The 24,789-nt window shown below is 44.6% G+C and overlaps 1 protein-coding gene across 3 annotated transcripts in view; it reads right to left on the bottom strand.

Moving 5' to 3' along the window:
• Positions 1–24,789, bottom strand: part of Mipep (mitochondrial intermediate peptidase) — a 126,339-nt gene that overhangs the window by 24,331 nt on the left and 77,219 nt on the right. For all 3 annotated transcript variants that reach the window (XR_004772346.1, XM_027390404.2, XM_027390403.2), the window contains exons 17-18: positions 9,182–9,303; positions 6,268–6,341 (exon numbers count right to left, since the gene is read on the bottom strand). Coding sequence is in view for 2 of the 3 variants with exons in the window: in XM_027390404.2 (XP_027246205.1) it covers positions 6,268–6,341; positions 9,182–9,303 (196 nt within the window). In the remaining variant the exon portion in view is untranslated. The remainder of the gene's footprint in view (positions 1–6,267; positions 6,342–9,181; positions 9,304–24,789) is intronic.

Here is a 24,789-nt window from a genome sequence, read left to right as displayed (position 1 = left end):
GACCCAGTGTCTGTTTCCGTGCTGGGAGTCTTCCATGCCTGGTCCAAAGAAGTCTTTTAAGAAGAGTAAATATCTGAGTTGATTGCTTTTATTAATTCCCTTGGGGTGACCTTTGGGAATCTAAGCCATAATCCTTTGGTTTGTTCTGATGAATATAAATAATATCTAATGGCTTAGAAGAGATGATTCAGAATTCTTATGGCAAAGTGAATGCATTTTTGTCCCTATAAAGATCTGCAGAAATGCTAAGTAGTAAATGAATTTTAATCAGCTTAAGGTCAGGCCTTGCGGGCTTCCAGACCTTGGCTCTGTGAGTCACTTGGGAGTTTCAGTTTCCTGAGAATTGACTCATTTATCTCCTATTTTCCTCTTATCTGATCTTTAGAAGACTGTCAGTTATCTCTGCAAACTGCTCTTGGCCATAGAGACATCAAAATAAAGCTGAGCTTGTTTGTAGAAGGGGCTGCAGTCAGAGCACAATGGTTTGTAGGATCCAGGGCTTTGGCCAGTCTTTCTGCTAGGGTCTGCTACAGGTGGCAAGGAAGTGAGAGGCTTTGCCATGGAGTGCAAAGTGCTCAGAGGAAGCCAGACGAAGGAGGGTTCCTCTACAGATACAGAAGCCAGATGGGACTCTAAATGGCAGTAGGAAGAGTTGGGTTGCAACACTGAAAAAAGCAGACGACACAGGCACGGGGCAAACAGGAGCCCTCGAGGCTTATGTCACACCCCATGATCTATAGATCAATTGGGTTGGAATTCTTGCAGGGAGGCAGCAGTGGAAGGGTGTGGATCTTGGCTAAGTTTCTTTATAGAAACAGAGACCCCTGTTACAGGGAACTAAGGGGAGTGACACACACACACACACACACACACACACACACACAAAAAAAAAAAAAAAAAAAAAAAAAAAAAAAAAAAAAAAAAAAAAAAAAAAACACCTGGCATGATGACCTTTCAGTAGTTAGTAGAAACTCTGGAAAATTAAGTAAAATCTAAATCCAAAAACTCAGCCAGGTCACAGAGCACACAAGCATAGGACAAAGTCTTAGAGAGGATGGGGTGTTGCCTTGCACAAGGGGCTCATCTGTCACTCACAAACTGCTGACACAGTCTCCACCTCCAGGACTCATGGCCATTCTTCTTGCTGCTGGGAAACAGTTGGGCCTCCCAGGAAGAGTAGACTAGCCCTGGCTGGATACTCACCAGCTCAGGGCTCTCTATCTTTTTAGAAAACTATCCATATTCTAAAACAATAGTAAGGAAACTCTGGATCATGCTCATCACAGCACAACTTAAGAAAAATATTTCAGTATGGATCTTAGAGAACAGCAACATGAACGAAAATGCTGTGTCTTCGTGTTTTAGCTTAGGCAAAAGACTTGGAAATTTGACATTAAATATAGCACAGAAACTCAGCAGGGTGTAGGAGGCACAGCCAGAACCTTCACTCACACTACACAGAGGGGGCGTGGCCTTACCTAGAATGGTGACCAGAAAGTGGGCTTCAGTCAAGCTTTGCCATACCATGTTCAGCTGGGGGAGCTTCATTGTTAAGTAAGGTGCTTGTGACACTTCTCTTTATATGATCTATGAATGCATTTAAAAATCCACCAGGCCAAACTGTCTGGGAAGCTCTGACTCATTACCACATGCATGTGTTTGACACACACACACACACACACACACACACACACACACACACACACACACACCCCTCCACCAGACAGTAGAAGGGACGGTACTTTCAAGTCACATTTCATTTTATCTTACTGAGGGAGACTGATTTTGCCAAGAAACAGTGGCAGACCTAGGAATTGAAAATTCAATTCTGTTTTGCCTCACTTCTCCAATGAGGGTGGTGGGGGGAGATACTGAGGGGAAAGGCCCAGTCTCAGAACAGCCCACTATCTCCTGTGAGAACCACTGGGTGATTCGGAGGCGCCTAGCAGCTGGAGTGGCAGAGGTGGGACTGCCTAGCAGTGTGCCTTCACTGATGAGCTGAGGCAAATGAGGCAGTAAAGAGAGGCACCACTGCAGACTCTCTGGGGTTCCCTTAGATGGGGTGCAGGCCACCGAGGTCTGTCTGTCTCCAGGGACTGCAAATGCCAGAGGGACTAGGTGGTTAAACAGACGGCTCACTGTGGAAAACATAAGGATTTCAGGGGCACCTGCTTTTTAAGGGGAGTGTTTATTCCTGAGGACTCAAAGCCTTCCCTGACTCTCTAAAGCACCCGTTTCAGGGTCTCTGAGTGCCTGAGGCATGAGGCCCTGAGAAATGGTGCAGGGGCACACCTGAAACCCATTCTTTCCTTGTGGCAGCAAATAAAGGCCAGGTTTGGTCAAAGAAGTCTGAGTCCTGAAGCAGGCATGTTATTTATCTTTTGCTATCTAATTCTCCATATTTAGAAGCAGTTAAATACATAAAATACCCATGAAAATGTAACTTCTAAGTAAGTAAAATCAACTAGATCAAATATGCTTTGGGAGTTAAATGACCCCCCAACTTTGTTATAGCTGGTAGGCTCAAGGGTAAAGGAGCCAGATAGAGCAGGCTCAGCTACTGAAAACCCTTAGTGTAGCCATAGCTGAGGCAAGCAAAAACCCCGCCTGCCACCCCCAGTCAGAGCAGGACCCAGCTGAAACACAGTGGGGATGCAGATGGCAGCTGGTAGAATGTGCTGTAGCAACCAGGGGCAGTCACAAAGTCTTCATGACCTTCCCCCACCTCTGCAGAGACCTGTGGACCTGACTACAGGATTCTGGCAAATTTTGGCAGTCTGAGGATTCTCCTCCAGCCATGAGGCTTGACAGCTCTTTCTTGACTGTCCTATTTCTTCATCTTATTTGCAGACACACGTTCAGCCAGTCAGGGCCCACCTTAGCAGCTAGCTGTATACATGTTGGCCATCTGAAGCTGGAAAACCACAACAGTGGTGGGGCCAAGTGACAAGGTTTCAGGGCCCAGTTCCAAGCCAGCTCCCTCACCAGAGAAGAAAGACTCGCCCAGAGTCTCCTCACACCTGAGGCTTCTGCCCCAGGGAGGGAGCTTGAGAGACTATCTGCCTCCAAGACAGGACCAGTGGCTGCAAGCAGAGGGGATTTGTCCCTGCAGTTACTTCTAGGGTCAAGACCTGCTGGAGTCAAGAGACTAGCTGCTCCCGCTATTTCTGAAGGTAAAGTGCAGACTTACTCTGCAAGGGACTGCTCTTCACTGGCACCCAGAAGCCCTGCCATACTCCAAAAGTTTTTGAGCTGTAACACTTCTCAGAGCTTCTCTTATCTGGCATACCCCTGCAACTGAGAATTCAAACAAGTTTCATTCAAACCCCACCTGGTATTCTGTTTTGTCTTGTCCCATGCAAAGCTTGTTGGTCAATACTGACTTGATATGAAAGCATCTCCCATTTGTACTCTGGGTATCTACTCACTGCATTCTTGGAGGAGGGTGGGATAGGAGCCGGGGCGGGAGGTGGGGGGGGGGAGAAGATGGTTTCCACTAAGTACTTCACTTGTATATCATGAAGCTCAGCAACCCTACCAGTTAAGCCCAGGGGTGCCCTGAAGTCAAGGCTAAATGCTAGCACCTGACATCCTGGTTCTGGATACAGGTTTGTAGCATACAAGTGAGTAGCCATTGAGAGTCTTGTTTTATAAAGATGCTGTCACCTCTCTGCAGGTGCCTCCCGCCATTCATGTAATCTGTCTTACGAATCCACAGTAGTACGCGATGGGGGAACATGAAAAGAATTATAAAATAGTGTACAAGCAGAGTAGATCTACTGCTGGTGCTAAATGGAATCGAAATGCTACAGCTGTAGTCCAATCATCGACTTGATTTTCTCTTCTGTGAATGGGAATTTGAGTGGAAAAAAAATATTTGTTTTTAGCTCAAAAATGTTTCAGATAAAGCACAAAATTTGTACAGGGAGGGTGCACCATGGTCAGGGGCACAGTGGAAAATTAGAGCAGTCAAGAGAACCATGAACAGAATGACGGTTTGACGTGTGCTGAACAGCACGGGAGCAAAGATTCATGAGAGAACAGTACTGAGAGCCAGGGAAGCACAGATGTCCCACACCACACAGACTGTCCTCACGACACTACATGGGACCATGTACTACCAGTGTGCAGTCCACTGTCCACTACCAGAGACAAGTCATTTCCCGTCTGCCTGGAGCCTGTTTCTCAGGCTCCTGAAAAGCCTGGTGTTTGCTGCAGGACCAGGCTTGAATCCTGGCTCTTCTGTTCACTACTCCCAACAGGAGCAGGGGGTCTGGCCTGCTTTATCATCTATGAAATGGAGATGATGACGGTTCACGGCTCAACAGATTCCTAAGGAGATTAAATTACCACATAAGACCCCTTTAAAATGGTCTAGCCAGGCATGTGGTAGTGCATACCTACAGTACCAGCTATTTGGAAGGCTGAAGGAAGAAGGATGCTCCATTTAAGAGCCAGGGCAACATAGCCAGAGCCTACTGAAAGGAAAAAAAAAAATCACACACAAACAGTTCTAGATGGAGCAAAGATCAAGAAGGGCCAAGAGGGAGCAAGGAGGACACTGAGGCAAGATTAGCATATGGTCTTCATTTTGGAGTTGTTCACTGATGCACAACACCATAACATCATTAAGCATCGAACAGAGGGAGCCTGGACCAGCACCTCAACTACCAACCAAGTAGGCAGGCTGATCAAATGAACACAAACTCACAGGAGCAGTGTTTGCTTTGGCATCTTTCACTCCTCTACCCCTGGAGCTTACAAGCAGGCTCGGTACACTCTCCTACTCACATGCTTGATGAACATGGGAAGAATCAAAGGCAAGTATCTGGCTTTAGAGTCAACAGAAGTAGGTGAGAGGACATTTTAGAACAGTTACTACAGGGACAATAAAACAGTGCTCCCCAAATACTGGGAGTTACTTCCCAGGGCAATTTCATTAGACAGTCAAAAGGCTTAGCCATAATTATAACTGAGAGCATCCAATAAGAAGCACATCTCCCTATAAATATTTGTGAAAACATTCCATGGAAATTCATGACGGTCACTTCCATCTACAATTAAAATTTCCATAAATTAACATTTGTCAATTATATAGGAAAACAAGAATTAATTTTGGTACTATAAAAAGATGCTTTAGACCTCCTGGGGCCATGAGGCTCCAGGTGGCTGGAAGACATCCAAGTGCCACTACATCAACAAATATATGATGGTCAGAGGTGGGAAAGAGAAAAACGGAGTGGGCCCCCAGGATGGTGCACAACAGCCTGGAGCTTATGCAGATGCAAACTCAGCCACCAAATTTCTTCAAGGACCACTGTAGTCTGAGATACTACCAGAGGCCATGTTGGTGTTGGTGGTCCATGTTGCCACCCCAGACTGCGATGAACACTAACACTGGTGATGTCCTCAGGCTTTGCTGTCTTGGGGAGCCATGCTGATGTAAGTGGCATGGGTAACCACCTGAGGCCATGTTGAGGCTTGTGATCCATGCAGCCACTGAGGGCCATGAGTGGGTCAATGGTCCTGATGTAGCCAAGGACCATGTTGATGTCTGTGGCCTATGTTATCACCAAGCCCTTGCAGCTGCCTGTGGCTGGAGCTGCTGCCTGAATCCATGTTGATGTCCATGGGCTCAGGAGAGCTGGTCTTGCCCCTTGGTGGCCCACATCATTACAGTGCAGGCAGTGGCCTTGGCATGGGAGAGCTAGCTCCATACTGTTCTGGCCACGACAGGGCTCTCATCAGCTGATGGATTCTGGCATAGATGTAGGTGGAAAAAGACTCATCCTCCCTTGGGAGGCTGGCCACTAGGAATTTAACTATGCTCCAGTGAATATATGAACCACAGAAAATGGACTGTTTTTTTTGGGGGGGTAGTCATGGAGGAAGGGGGAAGACTGGGATCGGGATGCATGATGTGAAATTCCCAAATAGTCAATAAAAATAATATTTAAAAAGTTGCTTTAATTAGGTTTTAATTTTAAAATAGATCAAATCTCTAACCTTAAGCTTTGGATTTCTCAGAAGGAAAAAAAAAGGAATAAATATATGAATTCTTTAGGCTAAAACAACAGCAAAACACAACAAAAACCAAACCCTCCACTATGACCTGTTCAGAGCTAATGGCATATTTCCTAGAACTTCTGGCCAGTTAACTATTTCTATTAGAGAATTACCATCATTCTAAATTACCATCACATAACCCATGAAGATGGAAACAATCCCCCAGTGCCAGAAGAGGCGACAGTGTGGGCTGTACTTTACCTTGAACCATGAGCATGGGCTCCTTGCCCCCACCATGGGCTAACATCTCTCTGCGGTAGCGCTCCCCGGCGGCCCTGGGGAAGAGATTCTGTTATCCACACCTGTGCACCTCTATCCATATGTCTTGGGCTCTGGGGACATTTTATACTTAAAAATAAAGTATTTAGTGTTTTTACATTTTATGCAAATTATAGTCCTTTTAACACAACCAACCACACAGTTTAATGAGATTAGGTAACTTTTGGCATAGTACTGAAGATTGAACCCAGGGCCTTGTACATGCTAAGTGTTCTACCACTGAGCTACATACTCAGCCCTGATGTTATTGTATTGTACTCACTCTGGAGTATTTTTTTTAATATAATAGGTAATTCTGTCTCTTACTGGATTTGTGTGTGTGGTGTGTGTTCCTGAAGCACATGTGCATGTAGCAGGCATGTGCAATGTGAGCATGTGGAGGTCAGAGGTCAACTTCAGGTGACTCCTCAATGGCTCTCCACCTAGCTTTTGAGAGTCTCTCTCACTGACTATAGAGTTCACTGATTCAGCTAGTGAGCTCTGGAATGTACCTATTTGTACCTTCCTGGTACTAGAATTGCAGGCCTATGCCATTATATTTGGTTTTATACCTGGGTGCTGGATTATAGGCAGCATTACATAATGAATAAAACATGATCATGGTCAGTATCTTAATGTGAACAGTAACGCAAAGCAGGAAACTAACATGGAGGCAGGGCCTTCTCAGAGCAAAGTGTGAAGAGGCTTCCACCAACCTCTTGCCTGGTGTGGAGGAGGAGGTAGCACCCCTCCTTCAAATCAAAGCCCTCCTTGGTGGCCTCCCCCTGGCATGCCTCTACTCTGGAGTCCTGTGCCCCAAGGAACCCCTGAGTCTGGCTCTTGGTTAGAAGGGTTCTTTGGTGCAGACCTGTAAGCTTAACCCTGGAGACTGAGGAGGGAGAATCATGAGTCCAGGGAAGCCTGTACTAACTGCCTCAAACAAAACAAAACACTCAAACCAAACACAACAAGGGAAAGAAAAAAAGGACTCTTTGACAGAGTTTAGGAATTTCCTAGTCCAGAGAGTACTTTTACAAGCTAACTTTTACATGATCATAAAAGTATAGCAACTACGTGTCTAGGCAAGAATTCACATATAGCCAACAGAGAAATATTTGCAGATATGTTTTTATTAGCATGTGGTTTTCTATTAAACTATAGTACCTTCAAACAAGATGATATTTTGTCCACTTTATAGAAATCTTCAGTAAAGAGCTACCATCCGTGATTTACTATAGTCAAGTTGGCTGTAGACCCTTTGCAAATAATAAAGTCTGTAAAGCAAGTCAAGTGTCTGCAGTATGCAAAGGGCAGGAGACAAAGTAAAATGTGGGTACCAAACTATAAAAAACAAAACAAAACAAAAAAAACAGTAAAAACCCTATGACGTCAGATCCAAGTCAAAAAGATTCTGGAACTGAATGTGATTATTTACTTCTGCGATTATCTGAATCTGTGAAACAGTAGGAAAAGCTGAGGTGCAGAGGGAGTGTGCAGGGATAAGGTGGTGAGACAGGAGACCCACAGAATCCTCTCGGGACTCTGTCACCCATCTCATGAGGCCCAGTGTATTCTCAGGGAAAGCCAGCTCTGCCCAGCTGCTGGAAGGCTACAGGGAGTTCAGAGGCTGTATGTGCACAGAGTGCAGAGTGGATAGCCATCTCCTAGAACTGCCTGAGAAGTGTCAGAGATATCTCACTTGGATGGTGAGGAGATACAGTGCTCTAAGCGACGATGACATCAGGCTGTAATTACTGGTTTGCTTCCAAAGATCCTTCTAAGGAACCCTGAGGCCAGGGCCACAAGTCCTCTGGGTTCCTACTGCTACAGGGTCCTGTGAGGACACCAGGAGGAACTCAAGCAGAGACACAACATAAGATGCTCTGTTCTTCTTGACCTGTACAAGGCCTATACCTTCTAGTCCTATGGCTAGAAGACAGGCCACTGGCCCTCCCCTGAGCCCTCCTCTATGGCCAGCTCTGGCTGTATTGTGGGAAGGAGTGGACTTGATGTTCCTCCCACTTTTGAACAGTCACTACAAGGAGTACATTTGCTGCTAATCTACTGATATCCTGCTCCTAAGAGTGGCCTAAAAAGCCACGTCTTGAAAACTATATTGAGATGAGGAATGCTCGTCTAAACCACTGGTCATCCTAATGAGGGACACATGGGGGCAAGGCTTCACTGCCCCTCAGAGGCCGGACAGCAGGGAGTGAGTGATGTGGGGTGCTGTACTGCAGCTTAGCCATGCTGCTCAAGGGGCAGTGAGTGGCCACCAGAAAAGGACCTGAGTCAAGGTGAACAGGAAAACAGCCCCTCCTCGGGACAGTCCATTTTCTGTATGGACAATTTTGCCAGAGAAAGAAGGCATTCAAAGCAGGAAGAGGGTCCATTTCCAGAAACAAACTGGGTGTTAATGGCATAGGCCAATGCTGTTCTAGGCGAGGGAGAGAGGAATAAGGGTGCCCCTAGACTTGGAACTTCAGTTACCCAGGCTTTGTCAAGAAAGCCTGGGAAAGCACCAGGAAGCACCAGCCTGTATGGAAGACAGTCCAGGACTGCTCTGGGCAGATACTGAGGGGCCTCACACAAGGTCCCCTCTACATCTGAGGATACCATACAGGTCTCACATAAGGCCTCAGAGCTGCGGGTAAGTTCATGGTCACATCAGGAGGCAGAAAGGCTCATTGGAGGGAGAGGCCTAATAAGAGATGGGTCTTAGTGTTCCCACACACTGTCAGGACCACAAAGTTCTAAGCAGCTCACATTGGATGCAGTGTGTGTATTGTACCCTATGGATTACAGTGGGGGAGGGGCGACAGATATTCATAAACTGCCTGCACCCTACCCTTGTTACCTGTTAAAAGGATCCTGTAGGAAGCACTCCTTCCAGACCATGGACGCGACAGCCCTGGACATCAGGTATGAGTAATATTTGGCACCATATCCCACGAGATGGCTGAACCGCAGCTGCCAGGCCTGCCAAAACAGAAACCAGCCAGAGAATGGCATCTGAGGACACAATGCAGCATATACACAAAGCTTATGTCCCAACTTAAATCCCACCCCAGAGACATGTCACTCACAATATCAATATTGTTAGATCTGTAGACTATCATGGGCTCACTTGTGTCTCCCTCAATTGTGTGTGAATAAACAGAAATTATAAGCCAATACCTCAGAGTGGGGCTGTATTTGACATTTTGTTTTGTTTTGTTTTTTAGATTTATTTATTGTGTATTTTGCCTGCATGTATGTATACCACATTTGTGCCTGGTGCCCACGGAGGACAGAAGAGAGTTAGAGGTCCCCTGGAGCTGGAGCCACCATGTATGTGCCGGGAATCAAACCTGGGTTCTCCGCAAGAACATGCTCTCTTAACCACTGAGCCTCCAGCCCAAAATGTGGCTAAATTTGGAGACTGGTCCTTTAAAGAGGTAAAGAAATTAAAATGAAGCTGGTGTCCTCAGAAAAGGACATTTGAACAAAGACCCTAGAGACATGTACACAGATAGAAGGTCCTGAGGACAGAGAAGGGTCCATTTGCAGTACAAGGGCATGGCCTCATAAGACTATAAGCTGCCACCCTGACTTTCAGCCTCAAGGACTCTGATTCGGCCAAGATATTTCTGTTGTTTAGGTGACCCAGTCTGGGAGCCTTTGTTCTGACAGCCTAAGTAATGCATGCATACTTGAGAACAATTTTGCCTCAGGTGAACACAACCTTTAGCATACAATAGTACATTTTACTATTTGGTTAAATTCTTCTGGTTAATTTCTTTTCATTGAGTTTAATTACTTATTACAATTTATTTCATATGATGACCCAGAAAGAAGACAATGTGATCAGCTGACTTATTCTTGATCACCTGACTCATCAGCCACTGTTTGCTGTGTGCCTCATTTCTGGTGGGGTTTTCCTGTTCCTGTATTTTTATTATGTCACTTTATGGCATTCGGTATCATGCAGAGTAGGAGGGGAAAGAGGACAGAATTATGGGATCTTAGCTACACAGAGAGAACTGAAGAATGTGGTACTTTCAGAAAAGACATGGGTTATGAATCCAAGGCAGCATGACATTGCAGCCTCTTGGAATGAAACTTTGGGCCCCCGCTTATCTGCTAATCCTGAACAGTAGGAAGCAGCCAGCTGGCTATTTTGAGTGCAGTTTGTCACTGTGTATGTATGGCAGAAGGACGGAGGGGACAACTCAGTGGGAGCAGCAAAAGGGTCAATGGAGGAACAGGGCCAGCCCAGTTGTAGGCATCTGAAAAAGGAATTTCTGTGGAGGTATGTGCTCCAGGGCAGACTTCATGGATCTTTATAGGAACTAGCTAACACACTAGGGACTTATTTTCCTACCAGTGCCATGGAAAGCACACCCACTGTGAGGGTAGTGCAGGGGCAGGCAGGCAACTAAGCTCCCTGGTCAGCATTTCTGACCAACAGAAGTAGGTGTGAGTATTGTCCCAGAAGGACACACTTGGGGCTTCAGTTTTTTGACACTTTTTTTTGAGACAGGATTTCTCTGAGTATCCCTGGCTATCCTGGAACTCACCATGTAGACCAGGCTGGCCTCACAGAGATCTGCCTGCCTCTGCCTCCTGGGACTAAAGGTGTTCACTGCCACAACCCAGCTTTCTGACACAATTTACACATCCTTCAAGCACATACCTTATGTGATCTAAAATACTTTTTAAATGAAGCCTTTCTTTTCTTGTAGAATAATTCTTTAATAAGTCTTATATTCCCTGAGAAATAAAGTATAGGTAAACTATAATTCTTGCAACTTTGTAGTTTGCTGTGAATTAGACAAGCAAATCCTAGTTAACACAAAGAAATCAAGATGTCTGAAAAGATGGTCCCTTTATCACAGAAGTATGGCAAGTCTCAGAACACTGAACCCCATGCCTAGCTCACAATGTTAAAGCCAAGGTCATGTGCTAATTACACGATTATCCACATCTTTTGAGGTAATTAATTACTCTGCCTGGAATGGACAAGGTGCTGTCACAGTGAAGTATGCAGAAGTATTCCAACCAGCTTGGGACATAATTCTCAATGTCCACTCTCCCCCTTCTACAGAAAAGATATGATTGAAATAAGGTAGACACTGTGTGGGCCATACCCCAAAGGAGAGGGCCTTGTCTAGTATCTCCCTGGCAGAGTGTCCTGTGGAATCATCCGTGAAGACAACACCCAGCAGTAAGGCACACAACCAGTCAGAACAAAGGCTCTGATGCCTCCTGACCACCACTCAGACTACACAAGTGAACTTGCTGCCATCCTGGGTTGCTGTCAGTGACCAGGCCTGCTCTACCTACTACAAGACACCCCCCCAACCCCACACAGGTGTAGTTCTTATGGCAGCATGTAACAAGGACAGCCACTCTGAAGGGAGACTGCCAGAGGCTGCTGGGAAGCCACACTATTGTTGGGAAAAGCACTAGAAATGCAGCCTCTCAGTCTTCTGTCACCTAAGCCCCTTGCAGCAGGGAGGCAAATGGGGGAAGCCTGACTTTGGGCCTTATTCGGATAAAGTGGGACGTGTGTGTGTGTGTGTGTGTGTGTGTGTGTGTGTGTGTGTGTGTGTGTGTGTGTGTGTGTGTGTGTGAACATCAAGTGTCTTCTGTAGTTTCTTGCTACTTTAATTTTTGAGACAGAGTCTCTCCCTGGCCTAGAGCTTGCTAAGTAGACAACTGGATCCTCCTATCTCTAGGTTTCCTTCACTGGGATAGCAGACATGTACTGCCAAGCGAGCTTTTTATGTGGGTGTTAAGTCCTCACACTCATGCAGTACTTTACTGACTATGACATCTTTCTGGACCCCACAGTGGTTTTTAAAAGCAAGCCAAGTAGCCCATGACCATCGTGGTCAAATTATGGTACAGCTAACTTTGACTAGCTGTAATCTGCCAAAAGGGTGGTCCTCTAGAATTTATTTAAAACACACACAGAGTTCTGCATCATCTGCCTTATTTGGAGTGGGGAGGGTCTTCATGCTCTTATGGTATATTGGAATCAATCTACACCTGGGAGGTTCTCAGAGGGCCTTTTGGCTCTGATGAGACTTTTGGAAGACCATGGCTTACTGCTTCACTGTTGACACTTCACCAGGACACAAGTCCAACATCTCAAGAATCAGCAGCACAAGAACCAAGGGGTTTTGTCTTTTGTCTTCTTGGTGACCTGCAGAACTAGCTTCACAGTCACAGCAGGGCAGGTGAACAGTGTAGATTCCTGTTTCGTTCTAGCTGAAGAGCAGACACACTTCAACAGCAACTTGACTGAGCTAAGAAATGTCCAGGTTTCTTAGTTTCAACTCAGGTGAGCCCTATATAACCCTCACAATAAAAACAAGACCTTTCAGAACAGGAGAGAGAGACGTCAGGAGCATGGGGACAGTCGCCTGCACTGTGGAGTCCGCTGTACAGCCATCTAGCTCCCTAATTACAGCATTGAGTTTGGTCCTAAGCTCTTCTTTTACCTAGACACACTAAAGAAATTATGCCTACCTGACCCCTTTCATCAGAGGTGCGTAAGCACCGGAGAAGACCTGCAATTCCACTGCTGTTTGAACACAATTACCAGATTCCTGCTAATTCAACCTAATATTAAGTTCTTGTTTCTATTTCACTCTTTCATCTGAAAGAAATGAAAGACATTGTTCTTTCTGGAATGAGGCTGCAGTGCGCTGGAGTGAGGCATCGTTTCTCCTTTACATTTTCTTCCTAAGAGGTATTTATCAGAGAGCTCAGTTCTCACCTTCCCTCACTGTTTTCAAAACACACAGCACAAAGAGTATTGCAGAGCCAGCTATACAGACTTGGGACTGCTCACACTGGCCCAAGATGACTCTAACTCTTATTGTGGGTTAGATAACCCAGGATCCCACCTGCTGGTGAAGCAGGGCAGGGAAAGCATGAACACTGCAACCTGCAGAAGAACATACAGAGTGGAGGCTAGGGCACCCTTATTCACCCTTTTCTGACTCTACAACCTTCTAGGAACAAAGGGGCATTATGTTATTTACTATTGTCTCCTTTGAACTTGGATGAGGACTTGTGCAGTGATAAATGCTGAATAATTGAACCAATCATTTCTCTTAATTTACTATCAACCAGAGCATACATCATTTCATTTCCAGTGATATGTGTGAATGTGTGACCTAAAATACACCATAAGACAACCTATCACTGGAGCATACCACGCTGCATGAAAGCATGGTGTTCTATGCTTCCTGTGTGTGCCACTCAACCCGGAGAACTTGTTGTGTCCAGGTGTGAACTTACACAATCCTACAGGGACACAGCAGGAATTTGATGGTGGCTGGCTACACAATATGGGCTTCTTCTATGGAGACAGTCAATGTTATTCAAGAGTGGACTCTGACCCAGATGAGCAACCCTGGAACTATTAAATTCCTATTATAGACAAGAGGATGCTATGATGCAAAAAACAAATTTGGATCCTACATAATTTGTTAGATGTAAGGGTTTTTTTTTGGGGGGGGGTGTTTGTTTTGTTTGCTTGTCTTTGTTTTATTGAGACAGGCTGTTGTAAATAGCTCAGGATGGTCTGGAATTCCAGACAAGAAAGACCTTGTCTCAAAAAAGTAAAATTGGTGCTGGCGAGATGGCTCTGGTGAGTAAAGGCACCTGATACCAAGTCTGATAACCTGACTCCCAATCTATGGGACCATCATGGTGGAAATAACTGACTTCTGCAAGCTATCCCCTGACCTCTATATGTGTGTTATTAAACCAGTCACAGTGACACATCTTTACACAATGTAAACAAATATTCTGCAACAGCTCTGTACATGGTGTTGTCCCCCTGGCATTATGATGCTGTTATGCAAACCTGCTGCAGGCAGGCAGTACATGGGTACTTTTCGTGTCTTGTGAGCGGCGGTTTGTTTCTGCAGTAAGTATCCACACAGTAAACAATAAAGAATCAGACATAAGTATCTGCTTCTCAGACACAATTTACATGTATCAGTATAACTCCTGGGTCTAAATTTCCACAATCACTAAAGTCACAAGGATATCAGGATGTAAGTGACAAAACTTACCGCATACCCCACACCCGCCTCTGAATATCTACAATGACAAATCAGAATGAAGACAATGCCATTATCAACTTTATTGACCTCTCAGCCAGGCTGAGGTACACATGTGGTCTTGAGGATGCAGGACAGTCACACACGTCATTTGAAACCCGAGGCCCAGTCTCCAGTCGTGTCTTCACTGTCCCACACTTACCTCTTAACCTTTTTCAACTAATAGTTTTAAATGCTGCTTACAGTTGCCTAGGTGGGGGACCAGCAGCTTCTAGACTTAATTTCTAATTATCCTGGTGAAAGAGCCTCCAACTCATCTGAACATGAACAACCATTATACACTTCTGGCAAGGACCAAGCTAGCCACATGCAAACAGGAGCAGGGTTATCTGAGAACCATGTACCCTGATGAGGAAACTGAGTTCACTAGATGATAAAAACGCCCTCAGCCCTGGAACTGCATAGCCACTGCCTCCACCTGTCACCCTGAGAAGGCATTCCAGAAGTTTATTAACTGCGCATTCTCAAGTATCGCCCAGGGCGGCGACAGTCTGTCATCTGAAGATCCTGTTACTACCTGCGTCCCGCATGGCAGGGCTGCCAGAAATGAAACACGCGACTGATCCACTGAAATTACCAGGGCCGCCTGCTTTCTGTCATCATGCCATCAATCCTCCCTGACTGCCCCCTCTGAAGAATGTCCAAAATTCCTGAAGTAATGGCTTGTACAACCCCTTTCCCACAAAAGTAGGAACTGTTATAATTGTGGCTGAAACATGAGAAGCGCCTGAGTAATGCTGAACAGCATGTTACTGGAATCTTTGGAGTGAGATGAGGGGACCAACACCGTTAGTTAGCATCAACATATACATGCAGCAATGTGCATGCCAGCAGCAGCAGGGTTACAACACTGTATGCTCTGCTCCATACGGGAGCTGTCTAAGAATACTGGGGTGTTTTGTGTTATGCTTAAAGCTTAAAGCTCCAGATACAATCTCCCAAAGGTCAGCAAGTCAGGTGGGCATGACATGAACTGACAGCCTTACATTTCCTTTAAAACTGGTTCTATGTAACACTAAGAAAAACATTCCTTGGAAGTAAGGTCTCTCTGACTTCTGCAGCAATTGAGTGTCATTTCTGGGAGCAAATAAAGGCCATCAAGTGTGACCTTTGAGAGTTCTCTCTGTTCCAAGTTGTGCCAACATCAACTTTTTATTCCACCACTTTTGATGTTTTATTGTCTGATTTTTGTCAACGAGGAGCAACTGTTGTAGAGATTAAGAACACAGTAAAAGATCGTGAGTGGCACAGCTAGCATTCGGGCCCTGGTCACTTCATCATCAACTTATTTATTCCATCAATGCAGCATTCAACTCCTTGTTTCTACTCAAGGGCATAGTCAAAGTAGCATATTACAGCATTAGAAACACAGGAAGAGCATCTGGTTTCAAATCTGATACATACCTGCTTGGTGATCATGATTTTTTTTAACTTAAAATACATTCTTTTTCATACAAAATATTCTGATTATGGTTTCCCCTCCCCCAACTCCTTCCAGATCCTCCCCACTTCCCAACGCACCCAAATCTACACCGTTTTTCCCTCTCATTAAGATACAAACAGGCATCTAAAATAATACAATAAGACAAGTAAAAACAAAGGAACAGAACAAAAGTACCAAGGAAAAAGCACAATAAGAAATACAGCTACTGAACCCAGACAGCAGTGGTGCACGCCTTTAATCCCAGCACTCAGGAGGCAGAATCAGGTAGATCTCTGTGAATTTTCTTTACTAATAACCTCGAATGCTAGGTACTTATTGGCATTCTATTATCTTCCTGGGAGGAGCAGCTTCTGAAACTTTTTGCTCATTTCCAAAAGTGGGTTGTTTGCCTTTTAACTACTGCCAGAGTTCTTTGTATGTTCCAGATAGTAAACACTCATCTGACACACTCTACTCACGGTGTGCTGCCTTTTCACCTCCATTGGAATGCCTTTTGAGTAAACATTCTAAAGTAGCAACAAATCCAAATTACCTCTGGTCCCTGGTTGCTTGCTAGTGTCAAATCTAGGAACTATTGTCTAATCTAAGGTAAAGACTATGTGGACCCATGTCTTTCTTCTGGCAACTTTTAGTTTTCGCTCCTAAACTGAGTTCTCTACTGTATTTTAAGCAAGTCTTTACATATAAAAATATGCAGGAGTTCAAGTTTACTCTTACACTTGGGCATCCAGCTGACCAATCACCATTCTTCAAAAGACAATTATTTTCCCAATGTGTTGTCTTGAGAGTCTTTAACAATAAACTGACCATAAATGAATGGGTTTGCTTCTGGTGTCTCTCAGATTCATTTCCAAAGACTGACACACAGACACATAGACACACACACACACACACACACACACACACACACACACACACACACACACACACACACGCGCGCGCGCGCGCGCGCGCGCACACACACACACACACACACGCGCGGCGCGCGCGCACACACACACACACACACACACGCGCGCGCGCGCGCACACACACACACACACACACGCACTCATGCACACATGTTTCTACCCTCCAGGTTGGAGCCATAGCTATCTCTCCACAGTTCATCCCTCCTGCAGTCAGGACTGTTACCAACCTCAAACCTTCTAAGGCCCATGGCCTCTGGAACTGTGCATACCTCTCCACAGACATAACCTATGCAACATGGCTGACAAAGGGTAAAATCTGAGTGAGAAATAACTATGCTCAGATGGAATGCCATTTCTGACACCATGAGGACAAACACTTCCCTACCATGTCGGAGTTCTTAACACCTAGCCTATCATTTCCACCCATGTGTCCTGGGCAAAGTCTGTCAAACGACATATGACACACGAGGAAAAAAGGCATGCTAAGACTAAGTATGATCTGTGGTTAGATTTTTCTAAATAATTTAAGTCTAAAACTGGTCTGTCTGAAAAATGTTTTATGACTTACTCAAGAAAGAAAAAAAAATACAGGCCAAGACAGTTAACACACAATTTTTCAAACTGCAGGACATTATATATTGGTGGTTTGTGAAGACAACACAAGAGGTCATGTCCAGCTCTGAAAGAAACAGATGGAAAACGGCTGAGTACAAAGTCAGGGCAACTTTTGATCTGTGGCACTTTGTTTCAGCATTTGGTCCAAACACTTAAATAAGAAAACTAATGCTACCAAAGAAGAGAAAGAAAGAAGATTAAAAAAGATCACAAGGAAGTAGAAAACTTAAAGTAAGTGATCTGACAGCACGTCAGTTCCAGCCATCAGCAAGCAGCCCCAACAGAAAGAACCTCCATGGCTTTCTGCAGCTAGCACCCCAGGCACTAATGCTTTCCTAACACCCTCTGGGATGCAGACATTCCATGCACCCCAAGTCTCTACTGATCCCCACTCTTCTGCTCCTAGCCGCATGCAATTTACTCTCACCTAAATAGAGCAAATCATATTCACTTTTAAAGTTAGTTTTACACTCTCAGCTGTACTATCCTAGAAAACCAATACATTCCATAAATTGACACAATGATCTAATTCAGACTCCCGAGCTGGCAATACTACAGCAAGGCTGGTCTTCCTCTGACAACACACCATGGCTGTGAGGAGCATCACAACGGGGAAGCTGGGTGGGAGGAACATGGTGCTAGTACATTATTTCAAGTGAGAAGTTACTGGAAGATAGTCTGAATCACCAGATGTGGTGGCACATGCCTTTAATCCCAGCATTCAAGAGGCAGAGGCAGAGGCAGAGGCAGAGGCAGGTGGATCTCTGTGAGTTCGAGGCCAGCCTGGTCTATACATGGAGTTCCAGAACCACCAGGGTTACACAGAGAAACCCTGTCTGGAAAAACCAAAGACAGTCTGGATCAAGCATGAGGACTGAGGATCTGTGAGAAAGGTCACTTTGAGATCACTGAGCTAGTGGCTGCCAGCTCCTCAGCAGTCAAAGCCCTCAGCTCAACACCTGGATGCACATGAGCCGGTTCAACAGCATCCAGTGTTGTCTACTTGCTGTCAGAGCTGTGACCCTCTGAACTACAGCTGGAGCCCCATCTCCTTCTCTGAAACTTCGCTGTGTTTCTATCTTCACTTTAATTTCATACACGACTGGTTCAACTGTTTGGAGGACATACTAGGTTTCAAAAGGGAAAATGAGCTAGAAATGGACCTGAGAATGTAAACGACGCTTGATTTATAGACAGACCTTCCTTCCACTTAAAGAACTCAGTGATGTGACAGTATTTAGACTGTACTTCGGCTAAGTGGAAAAAACGTTTCTGCTGCGATTGTATAAATCATTTCAAAAGCTATTTCATTCTGGCTTTTAAGAGTCTGGATTTTTCTACATGTTCCGAGAAAGTTTAGTTCACTTTTCACTCCCCATAAATCAGAGACTATTTCAAAGCTTCCTGGAGACAGAAAAACATACACATGTGAAAAGAAAGATTGCATCAGTGCTAAGTCGAGATCTGAAGACAGCGTGTTAAAGAAAGCAGCTATTCCAGCGATCTTCTAATGAACCACCACACACGTTACGAGTGGAGCTGCATCTGAGGTAAATTACTCTAGCACACTGTCATATAGGGCCATTAGAATGTCACAGACCTGCCATGTGGTCACTTAAACAAGTAGCTTGGCATTGCAATGGGGACCTCTGGTGGCCTGGCAAGTGGCTATTCTTGAAAAGCAGACTACTATCAAATCACTGAGGACAACAGGTTGGGCACAGGGAGATCCCCACTGGAGTCCGTCTTCTTTCTCTTCCTGTTCTGCCCATTCTGTGAGCAACTGATTAATCTATTTTCCCCACATGCTATTTTTATCATTTAAATTCCCCTCTTAAGCTGTACCTCAATTATTCTACTACCAGTGTACCAGTGGCATTGCCTAACATCTGTAATGTTTAGGCTGTGTCAGCATCAGCATCACACTGTTTTCCTGTTTATCAGCTGCAAAAAAAAAAAAAAAAAAAAATCACCCAAATGAAAACAACTTAAGGAAGGAAAGGTTTATTGTGACTCACAGTTTGGGGGTGCAGTCGGGCATGGTTGGGAAGGCTTGGCTGCAGGAGCACGAAGCGCTGGCCACCATCACAGTCAGGAAGCAAAGAGAGATAAACTCCAGCGGTAAGCTCTTTTCTTTTTACTCAACCCAGGACCTCAGGCTATATGATGGTACTACCCACACTCAGGGTGGCTCCTTTCCTTAAATTAATTAACCCAATCTACAAACTCCCTCATATGAGCAGAGGTTTATCTTGTAGGTCCTGTCAAGCTGCAGTCAACACCAACCATATTCATTTGATCCTTGGATACAGATGATGATGACAATCTGATACACAAGACTTGACCTGGACCCAACTCTATGCTCTCCACTCCCTGTGACTTCTGCATTACATCATGTCCGATTAAACTCAGGCTCAGAGGAGCCCTCTACAAAGCTGTGGGTGCTTTGCATCACACTGTGGCCACACACCACTTCTTCACTCTTGTCTTTGACATTAGAACCAACCCACTCAACACTTGGAACCTTCTCTTCCCTCAAATATAGCCACTAGTCTTCTTCCAAAGTGTAGTTCAAACAAGAAACATCCCATTAAACCATAAAAAGATTATCATCTTTTTTCACTATTATTTAAGCCTTATTTTGAAAGTTCAAGCCATTTTCACCAGTCTTAAGACAAAATGAAAATATGTAAACATTAGAAAGGACAGCAAAAAATATTACTTAGCAAGACCTAGTTCAAAGAAAGATAAAGTGAATAGGTAAATAAACAAACAAACAAATAGATGTCACGAGAGACTGCTAAGAACACGATGAATCCATGGCATTGTGAGAGGACTAGGCAGGTAAACAGAATAGTAGAACAAAGGCAGCCATACTGAAAATTAACTACAAACACAACTTACACACATGGTTATGCAGACTAAGCAAAAACCTCTGACATGGTAAGCTCAGAAACAAAATAAACCTTGGTGTACGAAAAAAATTCCAGAAGGTTCTGACAAAGAAGACCTTTGTATATGGAAAAGATGAGTGATTAACAAACTAGTGACAGAAACTAGAGCTGGCTCCAAACCTCATACCAAAAGTTATTCATACCAAGATTTGAGAGTAAATAAGTAAAATTGTAAGAGCATCAAAGGAGAGTGGGGTAAAGGGCTTTTATTAGGGAGTCTTTGGGCTGAGAGCTTGCATCAGGGAGTCTTTGGGCTGATGGGGGCTAGGCAGTTAACAGGACTTACTGTGCTTCTCACAGCACCCACATTAGGCTGTTTATAACCACCTGCAACTCAAGTGCCAGGGGACCAACCCACCATGCTCCTTCTGGCCTCTTAAGCAGTGCATTCATGGAGGGGTACGCGTGAGCATGCGTGCACACACACACACACACACACACACACACACACACACACACACACACACACACCAATATTAATAACTAAAAAGGAAATATTTGTTTTTCAGACAGGATTGTGCAATGCCAAGAAGTTATTTTTCAAGCATGACAGAGACCACCATAAGAAAATGGATAGCTCTTACTAGAGCTAACAAGCCACAAAATAAAAGTCAATCCAACAAAAATAAAGCTTTTTGAATATTAAGAGACTTATAAAAGAAGCTGAGTCAATATATGAAAATATTTATAAAAAGGATAAGGTATTAACATTCCTATAAAAACCAGTAGTAAAAAGATGACCAACACAAACATGGGAAACTGAGAACTGATACGACTCTTCTCACCCTTTTCTCTATAAAGACAGGAAAGACAGTCAGAAAAGACATCAGTTTGAATAGAAATAAAAGGCAGCAGGCAAAAAGCTGTAAACTACAGCACTGTCAAAAATGAAAGTCAATAACCAGGGTCATCAAGGGAAAACACTCTGCAGGAGAACTGTGCAATGTGGAATACGAGCTGTATGCACCTTTACCCAGCCGTCCTGTTCTTAAGAGTATAACAAAGGTTAAGCAGTTATGTGCACAAAGACATTTGTGCCACAGGATCCCCTGCAGGTCTTCTAGAAGATAAAAGTGAGTCCAAGCCTTGAACAAAGGTAGGGCCAAGAGAATGGGGTTCTGGGGCAGGGTTTGAGCTGAAGTAAAACATCAACCCCACAGGGCCTGGGAAACCACAGTGGGGAAGGGAAGGCCACACCTTGGTGAGCAGGTACCTGTCACTCACTCCATTAACAACAGTAACACAATGGGCCTGAGCATACAGCGTAAAGTTACTCAGAACTGTGTGAAAAGGCCAATCTGAACTCCAAGACTTAGCTGCCCCCCAACCCAGTAACTATTGAGTTAGATAGGCATAAAAGCTCTTGGGGTTATTGCTCCTTCCTGCAAACCTGAGTACATACACATTTATGAACAAATACGAGTATCTAGCATGGTGTATCAAAGCTGGTACTCAGTATTACTATTGCACAAGTGGTCACTATCTGGTACATTCTTTGTTGTTCCATTTGTTCATTCTGAGTACTAAAAAAATGAACAATTTTCACATATTTGAATAACAATTATATGTAACTGTATATTAATTACAATGTGTATACAATTAACTTAACAAATAAATGATACATATCTATTTTTAATTACTGGCCTATGCTTTATCCACTATATTATGAGAGATGTTTTTATTCTATTGTCATTGCTTTGGGAAAGTAAACTAGAACAAATGAGAGAACCCTGGTCCAATGCTAGTGTCAATTTGTAGACCAACACTGCCCGTGACACCTCGAGTCAGCTATTCAATCGTCATGTTGCAGGTCCCTGTAACACAGCTCCAGTTTGGGACACTCAACACAAAGCTGGATGCATGCCTTCACAAACTATGAAAACTCATCATTTCTATGGCCCCTTTCAGACTCCTAGTGTCTGCAGAATGGGAGGTCTCGCCCAGTCTCACCCCACTCCATGCACCCTGACCCCATCTCTCCAACAGCCCCTGCTTCCATGTTAGGTAGGCACTCAGCAGGGGCCACCTAATGTCCTAAGCTACTTCTCTCAGTGCTGGCAAGATGCTCCCGTGAGCCTGTGCTCTTGGTGCTCCCCAGAGTGCTCTCTACCTCAACACAACCTTTTATCCCTCGTCACTACTCCCAACTGTCAGGCCCCCTCAGCTTGCCAGTCTTCTGTCAAAGTCTGTCATCCATATGACAGACAAGTAGCCTGCAAACTGGGAACCATCTAATAAAAACCAGTAAGACCACACTCAGCCTCTAGGAAGGCTGGAATAAGAAGGGCTGGCAATATCGAATCCTGAGGGCAATGCACAACAAATGTACTTCTTAGTATTGCTGTGGCGAGGAACTCAGAGAATTACATTGCAACAGTGCTGGCCAACGGATAACAGAAATAAAGGCTCGTGTTCACCACAAGACATAAGGAAGTATTCATAGGGACCTGTTCATTGCTCTATCATACACCATTTCTGGTATGTCACTTGAGATTTGTCCATTACTGATAGACATCTGAAAATTACCAGCTAGGGCACAGCAGTTCTCAACAAGTGGGTCAAGACCCCTCTGGGTATTGGAAGATACTCTCACAGGGGCTGCACATCAGATATCCTACATATCAGATATTTACATCATGAGTCATAACAGTAGCAAAATTACAGTTATGAAGCAGCAATGAAATAATTTCATGGTTGGGGGTCAGCACAGCATGAGGAACTGTATTAAAGGGTAGCAGTATTGGGAAGGTTGAGAACCACTGGGTTAGGCTTATTGTGCCCTGCTGGACGAAGCCTGGGTGAGCAGGACATGCAGAAACTCCAGCTTAGGAGGAGCATGCAAAGGGCTGTAACTGGAGGTGCCCCTGCTGCTGGGTGTGTACCTGCTCACCAGGGCAGCCAGTGTATTGTCACAAACCTGGGAAGGAAACAGGAAGAGCAGAGGGAAGGAGTCACTAAGAGCTACAGAGCTGAGGCCTTTGTATCTGACATACTTCACTATATCACTCTCACCCAGGCTGCTCTCAGGAGAGTTAAGCATCAGAAGAGCGAGAGACTTCATGCTGCAGGGCCCTTCTGCAGCTTTATAAACTCCTAATCAAGTGTACATCTTGCCTTCCCAAAATGCCATTAAATGCCCATTCAGTGCACTCAGACAGAGCCCTTCTTACTATGCCAAGCAGGCAGCTTGGAGGCTCCAGGTAAGGCCCAGAGGCCCTTAAGCATTTGCAGGAGCCCCTCTGCATGCCTATTTCTGCATAAGCAACAGACGCCCTGTGTTCTGCGCACATCCTTGTGGCTGATACTGTGACTGACCTTGAAATCACCAGAATAAAGGCTGCCAGAAATAGAAACACATGAGCATTGCTCAATGCACAAAGCTTCTAATATTCTGGGGGACAGTTCATTATATCCAAGCTGCGGCAAATTACAGGCCCAAAGCAGGGCAGCACTACTCACGGAAACCAAGACTAAAATGAACACTGGTGACTTGGCTCACAGGACTGCTATAAAAACAACCCAGACAATTGCGTGTTTTAAATGGGTGGGATCTCGAGTTGCAGTTCTCCCACAAGCTGAAGCCATAGAAGTTCTTAGAAAATGAGTCCATCGTGAGCTTAGTGTTCCAGTTTACAACACGTGTGTGTTTTAGTTACAAAGCCATAGTAAATCTAGCATGTCAGGCAAGGTAAACAAGTTCTCAGTTGTTTATGTAGCCAAAGAGGAAAGGAATTTAACACACCATTAACCACTTAGGTGTTTCTAGATATGCACCAGATGGCTCTGTATTGAAGATAAAGAAAGCAAAGATAAGTGAGCATGCTGTTCTTTAACACTTGCTTAGCAACACTAGATTTCAGAGGTGGTTCTAGCCAAGCAAGACCTTCACCTCGCTGAGACTCCAGCAAGGTGAAGGGGACATGGACCAAAGGGGTGGGAAGAGACAGAACTGTCCCAAGAAAATGTTCCTCCACAGAATTTTAATTGACTTTTCCTAAGAGAAGAGTAAACATCTAACTTCTCTGGGGGGGCTTCTCTCATAGCTGTGCATATGTACGTGGGTGCGTGCGTGCGTGCATCACACACACACACAGACAAAGGAGGAGAAAGAGAGTTACTCTGAGTCCAAGCTGACCTCACACTCACAGCAATGCTCCTGCCTCAGCAGCCCAAGTGCTAGTGTGCAGCGGGCACTCTATTCTGCATACATATAAAGTGTCTCAGTTCTCCAACAATCTCTAAGTAAGTGTGGGATGAAAGCAGCAAAAGTGGGAAGTGGGCTTCACACATCCACACAAAGACCTTGTGTGCTCATGGTTTCTCTCACAAGCCTTACTTTAAAAATCATTAATATAAAAACTTCAGTGAGTTCCAGGACAGCCTCCAAAGCAATACAGAGAAAAAACAAAACAAAACAA

Source organism: Cricetulus griseus (genome assembly GCF_003668045.3).
Source record: "Cricetulus griseus strain 17A/GY chromosome 1 unlocalized genomic scaffold, alternate assembly CriGri-PICRH-1.0 chr1_1, whole genome shotgun sequence".
NCBI lineage: Eukaryota > Metazoa > Chordata > Mammalia > Rodentia > Cricetidae > Cricetulus > Cricetulus griseus.
This window is presented reverse-complemented; position numbering and strand designations above follow the sequence as displayed.